We start from the raw sequence: 10000 nt of genomic DNA, 5'->3' as shown, positions 1-10000 counted from the left end.
GCGACTTCCTGGCGCCGTACTATGTACTCTCTATTGATATCTCGCTGAATGTGGAGCTGGGAGAGCGGGAGAGGTGCAAGTAAGGAGAGAGAGAGGGGGAGGGGGTGGAGAGGGAGAGGGAGAGGGAGAGGGAGAGGGAGAGGGAGAGGGAGAGGGAGAAGGAGAGGTAGAGGGAAAGGGAGAGAGAGAGGCAGAGGGAGAGGCAGAGGGAGAGGCAGAGGGAGAGGTAAAGGTAGAGGGAAAGGGAGTGGGAAAGGGAGAGGGAGGGAGGGAGGGAGAGAGAGAGAGAGAGAGAGAGAGAGAGAGAGAGAGAGAGAGAGAGAGAGAGAGAGAGAGAGAGAGAGAGAGAGAGAGAGGAGAGAGAGAGAGAGAGAGAGAGAGAGAGAGAGAGAGAGAGAGAGAGAGAGAGAGAGAGAGAGAGAGAGAGAGAGAGAGAGAGAGAGAGAGAGAGAGAGAGAGAGGTGAAAGTAAGGAGACAGAGAGAGAGAGAGTTGTGAAAGGAAAGAATGGCTGCACTGATATGAAAGATGAATCATTATGACGTCATTCAACTACGTCAGACATTGCGATACTTTGTTTAGATTGATAGTATAACAGTGTCAATGGACAGTCACCTTACTATTTAAAGATAAGTGACGTCATAAGTCAAAGCATTGTCTATTTGGTTCCTAAAAATAGTTTCATATCAGATAACCGTAAATTAATCATTCGCACGGATGAATGATATATGCAATAAGGCTTGTTACAATTTACTTGCATATGTTTTCGGTCACACATAAAGTAAGTTTAGATTAAATAAAATTCCCAACTTATGATGTCACTGATATAAAAAGCAGCATAAGTCAAGATTGTTTTTTTTTTCATTCAGAAACGTGAAAGTGAAAATACAGTTTCAATATAATTCGTGTAAGTGAACGTTATGCCAATTTGAGTATTTAGCGAAACTTACTAGAAAGACCAGACGAATCTTAAAAAAAAAAAAAAAAAAAAATCTTAGCGAAAGTCGCTAGTAATTTTGAAGCAAGCGAACGTCGTGTACAACGTGCAAATTGTCATTTCAGAATGTATCCTAATATACCCTTGGATATATATGAACGTCATTAGCATATTAGCAATAGCATCTCCAATATACAAAGAAAATTTCAAGCCAAAAACGAATAAGAGAACTTTTATCTTGTAAGATTATCAAAGGAAATTCCACTATATAGCGTAGCCTGCTACATAACAAAACCCAAACGAACGACACTAGTCTAAACATCCCCCAGGAAGGTCAGAGGAGGAAGTCAGCCTTTCCAGCATCTTCGCCTTTTTATTCGAATATTCCTGTGAGTTGATACCTGATTACGCGAAAATCTTTGTAAACAGACTGTTTTCCATCAATATGAGTAGCTGTCATTCTCAAAAACTCCATAGATATCGCGTGAGAGTAAAACACACGTTCAACATCGTGTAACGCGTCTCTTTCCCAGTCAACAGAAGTGGGCGTGTCGGGAAACAAGGTCAGAGGTCATGGCTAGAGAACACATGTCAATTTGAAAGTAGATTTGTAGTCTAAGTAATTAATGGAAAAGAGTTGATGTAGGAAGTAGAATTCTGACTGCTGTACATGAAGTATATGTAGAGTAGTTTTCGGGAGCGAACTACCAAATATTTTTTATAGATTGAATGAGTTTATAATTTTATGCTAATATGTTTTCCTAACAAGGTGGAGGTCTCTTGGAATATTGTTTATTAGCAGATATGAAGATCTTCACATTAACTTGGTTAAATAGTAGGTTGTAATTTTATAGTAGTAGTACCAGGGTTTTAGTTGACATAGTAGTAAGTTTTATTGTCAGTAGTTGTAGTCTTTCAACAGTAACTATAATCATAGTAGCTGTAAACTGATAGTAGAACTATAGATATTTTTATTGTTACTATTAGAAGTGTTTTCATACTAGCAGCATACTAATTGCAGTGTTTCAGATAATGAGTGTATTATATATTGATACACCAGATTAGAAAGTTTGCAAACAGCGTGGTTGATGAGAAAGTTTGTTCTTTAAAATGTGTATTTGGAAGATATCTGTGAAGGTACATATGATAACTTCCTCAAATTTCAAATATAAACTCTCCAGACCTGATGTTTTGCTTTGTATTCCTGTAAAGTCTAATCATTATCATATTTAAAACGTCTCATTTGTTATGATTCATTTCGTTGTTTTTACCTAAATGAAACGTTCAGACTTCGAGACTGCAGGAGCGCTGACCTAATTTATTGTGGGTAGTTGGCATTCTACGGCTGGCCTTTCCATTTCAATCCTCCTGTTTTACATGATGGAGCTCTCCGCTGAGCAGTACAAACTTTCCAATCTGGTTGGTATATTGTACTGTTATTGTGTGTGATTTGTTTCACACTGACATCCAACCTTGTAATTTTTATTTCTTGTGTCATTTATTTACAGTATAATAGGCATATGTTATTGTTTTTAATTGTATATGATATAACTGGAAGCATTGGTAATTATTTGCAAAGTGAACACAACCCTCTGAAAATAAGCCTTATTACTCCAGCCATTCCCAAAAATCCGTAAACATCACCATATTAACCAAAAACCTTCCAGACCTAGGGGCTTTGCCCCCAAACCCCCACCTGATCACTATATAGCCTTTTGGGGACTCTGCCCCCCAATCCCAGCCAAATCATATGGCATTTGTTGTGACCTACTTTCTGAATTCCCTATGTAATTCTTTGCTTTTGCAGATTTTTTCTTGCATAAGTTAATGTTGTTTTTCCCTTTTGTTGTGGCAGTGTCATTAGATTTTCTCTATCTTAGTCACTATCTAAATGTATACCAAAATATTAGGTGTTGCACTACTTGAAGTTTTGTCATTCTATCCATTACATTCAAAGTTTTCCGAGGTTTCCTTATATCATTTGTTTGTATGAAACTAGAAGTATTCTGCATATTTTAACCTGTACTTTATATTATCAGTAGGTAATTCAGTTATTGATGCACAATTCAAGGTTATTGTTATGCTGTTCCTGAATGGCTGTGTTGCTTTAACCCATTTTACCCAGTATTATTTATTTGTCATGTTAATCCACTTGATACCTGTTGTATCCAGTGCCTCTAGTGTGAGGCAGGTCTGAACAGGATTAACAGTCATGCAGACTAGACATGCAACAACATATTAACATAGGTGTTAAAGCTTATACTTACCACTTTGCTCATTGAAAGTAAGCTGAAGTGTATCTCCCCGACTTCTCACTGGAAACAACAACCTCTTCTTAAATGTGAGCAAGTTACTCTGTCTTCTTTGCAAAGATCTTTTTTTTTTTTACATTGATTCTCTTAACCTGTGCATATATGCATATTTTTATATGATGTAAGATGCTTCCTGATATATCTGAATTTATTTATAATATATTCAATCAGTTGTGATATATATATCACCTATGATTAATCCATAGCCACTAGTACATATACTATATTTTTCATGTTTTTATAATCTCATAAATATTCATGGCTGTTATTACTACTTCTGTTCTGAAGACTTTTGAAGAAAAAGTGAACATATTACCTAGCCCCTATTTAGGGGTTGTTATACTACTTTTTGTATAAGTCACTGGATAATAGATTTATATTCCACTCTCTCAGGAGCGGGCTCAGTGTTATGGATATAATACTTCCTAGTTCTGCATATGACAATTATATCTCAATATAATTTCAATTGGTTACAATAAACACAACGTAAATGTACACTTTTAATGTAATTACTTACGTATACAGTGTTGGTTATGCTCGTCTCCTGACAAGCTGATAATTCCCCTTGGAATTGTTTATACTCGTCTAAAGGCGAGCTGATGATTCCCCTTGGAATCCGGAATTCAGTAATTATAACCAAAAAGTTAAATTCGCTTTGGATTATCCGTCACGGCGTCCACGCACGATTAAGGTTGAAACTGAACTGGGGCACGAGTGCCACACAGGCGCCCTGGCCTCTCCTGACCCTGCTGACCCAGCGCTGAGCATAGTGGTGCCGTTGTTTACAAGACCTGTAGATTATCACCTCTATGTTCCCGAGACACAGTGTCTATAGTGCCTTGTAAAACATTAAAGGCCTATCCCCTCCATGGGATCAACACCACACTCTGTAGCTTCAATGGAATGTGGAGCTCCCTTGAACTACCATTCCATCTACCATACAACCAGTGGAAAACCATTTCCATGGTGTATAATGGTCTCTTTGGGTCAGGATTACCTTTAAAATAATACTACTATAAGTCTGGCTGTTGACATGCTCCCCCACTGAAATCACACGTCCTCGGGTGACCTATGATTTCCTGAGAAAACCACCAATCGGTCTTAGTAGGAGGCTGTCAGAACTTATAAAGTAGTATCCATTGACATAGTCCCCCTAGGTCTACGTGCATACGGTGAGTGGGAGAGAGGTTACAGAGCTGGGCCAACCAATGACTCAATCGCCCTTGACAATGATAACCTCTTATCTCTCTCCTGCCTCAACCGCTTCCAGAGATATAAAGTAAAGCAAAGGCTAATAATAATCAAAATAGGTCCCAAGATTACCCCAACCCATGAGTTAACCTGAGTAATATAATGATGATCTGTCCGACCAAATAGAACAGCATTATCCTGGTCTATGGAGGCAATTGCCTTCACAAGGCCATTTATTGATGCATTAACCTTATCCAAATTTGCTTTTGACTGATTAAAATGATCATGAACTACCCTTAGATCACTGGATAAGATGGGTTCCATAACATCTTGTAATACTTTATCATACTCCGAGAAATTAGTGTGGACTGAGGTAAAGTCATAACCAGTGGATACACTTTCCCTTCTACTATAAACTGTTATTCCCTTGTTTATAACAAGTGCACAGTCTCCCGGAAAATGCAAATACCCTGTTCCTTTGAGCTCTATGGTACGTCTACTACCGCTTGAACATTTTAACAATGCTGGTGTAGTCCTGTTAACAGAATAAAGTAGATCACCGAGATCATTATAGACCTTAAAGATTGGCGTGAACCCTTTCACCCATTCTGTCTTGCATACATTAGGGATACCATTGCTTCCCCCTGGAAGTCTTTCTAACATACATACACACGATTCAGTCACACTGATCGGCGATGTTAAAGCTCTGGGACACAAAATGAATTCCTTTGATTTCATGCACCCATCTAGCATTCCATTGCTAAACTCTATAACCTCAGAGTCTGTTTGAGCTATGTTACTTGGTAAACCCTTTAATGCAACTAGTCCTTTTTCTGTTTGCATTGGAGTTGATAGTACCTCTGTCAACTCCCACTTGACTGGTTGGGGAATATGGAGTGTAATGGTGAAGATTAACTCATAACCACACCTAACCAATTCCATTTTGGCAAAATCCTTAATTACATCTCCAAAAGATGCTCCCAACGTATTCCCTAATGCCTGTAGAACCTCTTCTACTACCGCATCAGTTAACAACCGAGGAGACACGTGACCTGTCAATGCCATTAATATGACCTCGCAAGCCCGCTGAACTTCCTTATCAAGTGACCCGATAATGGCTTCCAAATTATCCATTTTTTCGTTCCACTGAACCTCCCAATTAACCTCCCCAATTTGCCTATTCAAATCAAGTGAAAGTTTCCTTACATGAGAGTCGAGCCGTGCAACCAACTTAGTTGTTAAGTCAAGTGTATTGGCCATATCCTTTAACACAGTAAACTGCTGTGATAAATGATGTTTTATAGCCACCGTTTGAGCTCCTAAACGTTTAACCTCAGCCCCACTACGGTCATCTAAGAGTCCAAACATCGAATGAAGAAGTCTTCCAACCCCGTCAAATAGGCTTCTTTTCACCCGACTTTTACAATGTTGGCTCTCTTTAACACCTGTTAAAACCTCTCTGAAACCTTTGGTCATAAACGCCAGTCTATGCCCGACTAAACGCATTCTAGCTTCTCCATGAGCTGAAGAGTTTTCTCTCTTGACGACGGTAGATATTACTTCTAGTGATGTCTTGAGCCGTTCCAGAGTCTCGGAAATGGGTCCTAGGTCTTGATATTGCACAACCTTCCAGTGGATATTCTCGGTGAGAACCTTCTCCTCTCTTCTAATAAGGGCTACCCCCGGCCGAAGAAGAGGTGGATTGCTCTCCGCCTGACAAACCATCCATACTGGATAAACATTCTCCTGATAACTTCTACATTGACAATCTCTTTACGTATATCCCTTCTATGAAGGAGCTATGAAAGAAATGATGGCGGCATAGGGATGATAAGTAATAACAGATGCAACAACTGCACATTAAAGTCTGTTCAAATGATATACTGACATGATTGCTAACATAAATAACAAAATAGTTGTTTGTAGATAGATAATTCTGCCATGACACTTTACATTTTTACATGGTTGGTTGATGTGAATGTGCAAAATGCTTGACTTGTGCATAAGAAGTTGGAATTCAAAATATAATGTTATCTTTTCCTGTGGCAATTAGGGTGTCTCATAATCGGAGGCAAGACATGTCATTAAGCTCAACCCATTCCTGTGACGTAATGGGAATGGCCACAGTTAGGTTAGCGGCTAACTGTTCAATGTACTGGTTATTTTTTTGACTGATACACAGTATTTTGGAGTATAATATCCTAGATGGCTTTTGTTATCTTTTGGCGGATTGTGCTGTTGTAGATATCCAATAAATGTTCAAATATGCGTGAAATATCCAAAGTAGGAGAAATGCATCTGGCAACTTGATAAATGATTATTTCCTGTCGCGGGAGAGGTCTCAAGTTTACCGTAACTTCTGAAAAAATGGCACAAATCTCTGATACCTATAGTGCCTTGCATATGGTAGAATAATCCAAACAAGCCCAGGGAGTCATAGGTTTTGCACAGGATGAGATACTAAAAGTGTAATGGAAGATATTTTAAATGGTGAAGGAAACAATGCTGCGTTGAAGTAGCAGATGCTAAATATATAGGGGTAGATATAAGAGACCCTCATTCTCTCATTTTAGTTATTGTGATGTATGAAATGGCAAGATTGATTAGCATGACAAACTTGTCATATAGCTTCAAATGGACAGTTTATATGTAGATCACTCATCATATCTCATAACTTGATTTAGTCTCCTTTGCTCAGACAAGAGTAACTCAGCTTATTGGTTGTGTCAGGATGGTTTGGCTCAGTAAGTAATTTGTTACTAGAATTAATGAAGAATGACCGTGATGACTATTTTGTTGTAAACAGAACAATTATAGAATTGATTCATATAGCTTAGTGAACAATTTCATTAACTAATACATTATTGTAAATTATAGGCATTGCCAAAAAAAGAGAAAAAATGTGACACCTACTTGATTCTAAAATACACTTGTAGTGACTCAAAGTTGGCGAGGGCTTGTATAGCTTCTTTACTCTTTGAAAGGCCAACAAAATCCAAAACCTGTATTTTAGATGGTAATTAATTGTCAGAAATGGAACCAATCCAATCTATTCTGTTACCTGAAATTATATAACAGAAATTTATTGGCTATTCCTTGAGAAGACTGCATTGTTGTTTTCTCCTTCTTTCAAATAATTGAAACTAGAATTCCCCCACCCTCTCTGTCCATAAAGGTAGATGTTAGTCTTTGGCATGTAAAAGCTTTATTTTATAGACCTAAATATTTTGTTGTTGTAATTTACGTATAATGCATAGTGGGGCTGAAAGAAGTTACTGCAGTTACCTCTTGCGTGAGTAAATAATAAAAAAAATACAGAAACATAATTGAATGAAATATATACTTATAACTAAGTATAAACAGTAGATACAGCATTAAGAAGCTAGGAGATAACTGTGTTAAATGCAATATTACATTTTGCAGTGTTGAACATTGGGGGTATTTGGTTGGATAATTTTTACTTACTATTTCCACACTTGGGACATTCCCTTTACAGCAGGAAAGAGGTGGGAACCAGAATTATATGATTATCTAGGAGAAGGCATGGGCCACAAAGTGACTGTAGGTATTAGTGTAGTGATAGAGGCAGACAGTACCAAGCAGTAGAGATAAGAATATACATTTGATTTGCTTACACCTTTTTGATCAGTGAGGGGTATCTAATCTACCTGATTAGAATGAATCATCTCTGATAATGTTTCAATACAATATGGGTTAGAGATAAGGTAGCTAGTGAGAAGTTGGAGGCTGTTACAGGAGCCCTGCTGTTTAGTTGATACTTTTGGTGATCAAAACTTCAGGAACAACTATGAATCGGTAAGCCTTTTTCAGAGATCATGCACAAAGTAATATGTAAAGCTGTGGTTAGACTCAGAGAGAGGTCACTTTAGCTGTTAAGTTTTATAAGTGAAATTCAGAAGTGATGTAAGTTGTATGGGTAATTCATGAACCCAAGACATTTGTTGAGATGACAAACCCAGTGATTGCTGGTAATCAATACGAATAGCTATCATTCACAAAAATTCCATAAATGTCACGTGAGACTAAAACACACGTCCAACATGGTGTAACTCTTGAAGATAGGATAACTTAGGTTAAGATGCGAATTTTTGTGATTACCGTGGCCTCTCTTCAAGGATAGTGTAAACTTTGTAAGTGATTCTTGAATCTAGAACAGCATCTGTGGAGAAAAATTCCTGTGATCAACATGGTCACTGTGCTTTTGGGGCTCTAACAAAGGCCAGCAGACCAGTACCTCATGTCTTTGGTAAGATAGAGCTTGGACTTCTTCCTTATTTGATGGCAAATCATCAGGGATGATAAGAGCTTTACCTTGCCAGAATATGCATGATATAGATGTGTTGGCTTTTTACCAGGGTACTAAAGGAACACAGGTTACAGCTATCATATGTGTCACCAAGAAGTGAAATCAGCTTATTTTCACATTTTGCAGATTGTTTTCTGTGGCTGTAGTGCTGTTTTATATGTTCTTTTAAGGGGACCGTCCCAGGAAATGGCCACCTTTCCCTACTCTATACATCATAAAAAAATATTGGTTAGAGATAACTGATTGATTCTTTTTGCATGCTATAGAGTAAAGAATTGCGCTCCGTTATATATATAAATTTTAACTTTGCTCCCCCATTGGGGGGGGCACCCCCAAAAAGTTGAAAAAAATCGCTGTTTTTTTTGGTATGTCTTCGGTACATCCCAACTATCAGAGCTCTTTACAGAATATTCCCCCAAAAATACTAGTGTTAGATCAACTATAGCCTATAGCCATGTAAAAGGCCGAATTTTGAATTTCCTTTTTTTTTTGGCGGGGGACAGCTTGACATAGAGAACTATTTTTGAATTCTTTTTTCAGCATTAAAATATTATTATTTTTTAAGGCAAAAATTCAAAAATCGGCCTTTTACATGGCCATGGGACGCCGAAGCTCTAGTGAAAGCAACAAGCTGCATTTGGATCGCATGAAAATTACGTGAGTTGGGATGTACCGAAGATTCATAAAAAAATGGCGGAGCTACGGTGTTTTGTATTTGGCACCTTGCCAAAGTTCGTTATCTCTGTTATTTTTCTCTGAATCTAATGATATAATATATCAAAAAAATGCTTATTTAGTGTACTTTGCAATGCAATGATTACCAAGTCAATAGGAATTTTCATGTTCAATAGGGACGCTATTCTGTAAAGGTATGTAACTTTTTTTTTTTTTTTTTTTTTTTCGTTGTTCATAAAAGTTGATATTTTCGTGTGAAAAGCTTAATGAATGCATTTTACCATAGAGACAACTAATCTAAACCAGGTAAAAACCTTTAAGAAATATATATATATTTTTTTATTTTCCATTTTTTTATTATTATTATTATTATTATTATTATTATTTTGAAATGGGGAACTGTGGATGGCAACATTAGTACAAAATCATTCTAATTATAAAGTCCTGGCATGAATACAACATGGTGGTTAGATTTTGAGAATTTCAAAAGCATATGAATTTAGTACATTGAATTCGAGAACTTACGAAAGTCGTTGAATATTCCCCATGCTTCACACAG

The 10000-nt window shown here is 37.4% G+C and overlaps 1 protein-coding gene across 14 annotated transcripts in view; it reads left to right on the top strand.

Annotated features, from left to right (window-relative positions):
* Positions 1–1186: 1186 nt before the first annotated feature.
* The window catches only part of LOC113809312 (copine-8), a 40637-nt gene continuing 31823 nt past the window's right edge, over positions 1187–10000 (top strand). For 3 of the 14 annotated variants that reach the window (XM_070124510.1, XM_070124509.1, XM_070124502.1), the window contains exons 1-2: positions 1252–1325; positions 1414–1499. Coding sequence is in view for 6 of the 14 variants with exons in the window: in XM_070124506.1 (XP_069980607.1) it covers positions 8248–8255 (8 nt within the window). In the remaining 8 variants the exon portion in view is untranslated. Of the gene's footprint in view, positions 1326–1413; positions 1500–8115; positions 8256–10000 lie in introns of those variants that run through there. The other 11 variants (XM_070124508.1, XM_070124505.1, XM_070124499.1 and 8 more) reach the window with 6 other exon arrangements.

The sequence above is a fragment of the Penaeus vannamei genome, chromosome 8 (genome assembly GCF_042767895.1).
Source record: "Penaeus vannamei isolate JL-2024 chromosome 8, ASM4276789v1, whole genome shotgun sequence".
Classification (NCBI taxonomy): Eukaryota; Metazoa; Arthropoda; class Malacostraca; order Decapoda; family Penaeidae; genus Penaeus; species Penaeus vannamei.
The sequence above is the reverse complement of the archived record's forward strand: the minus strand, read 5'-3'. Positions and strand labels throughout refer to the sequence as shown.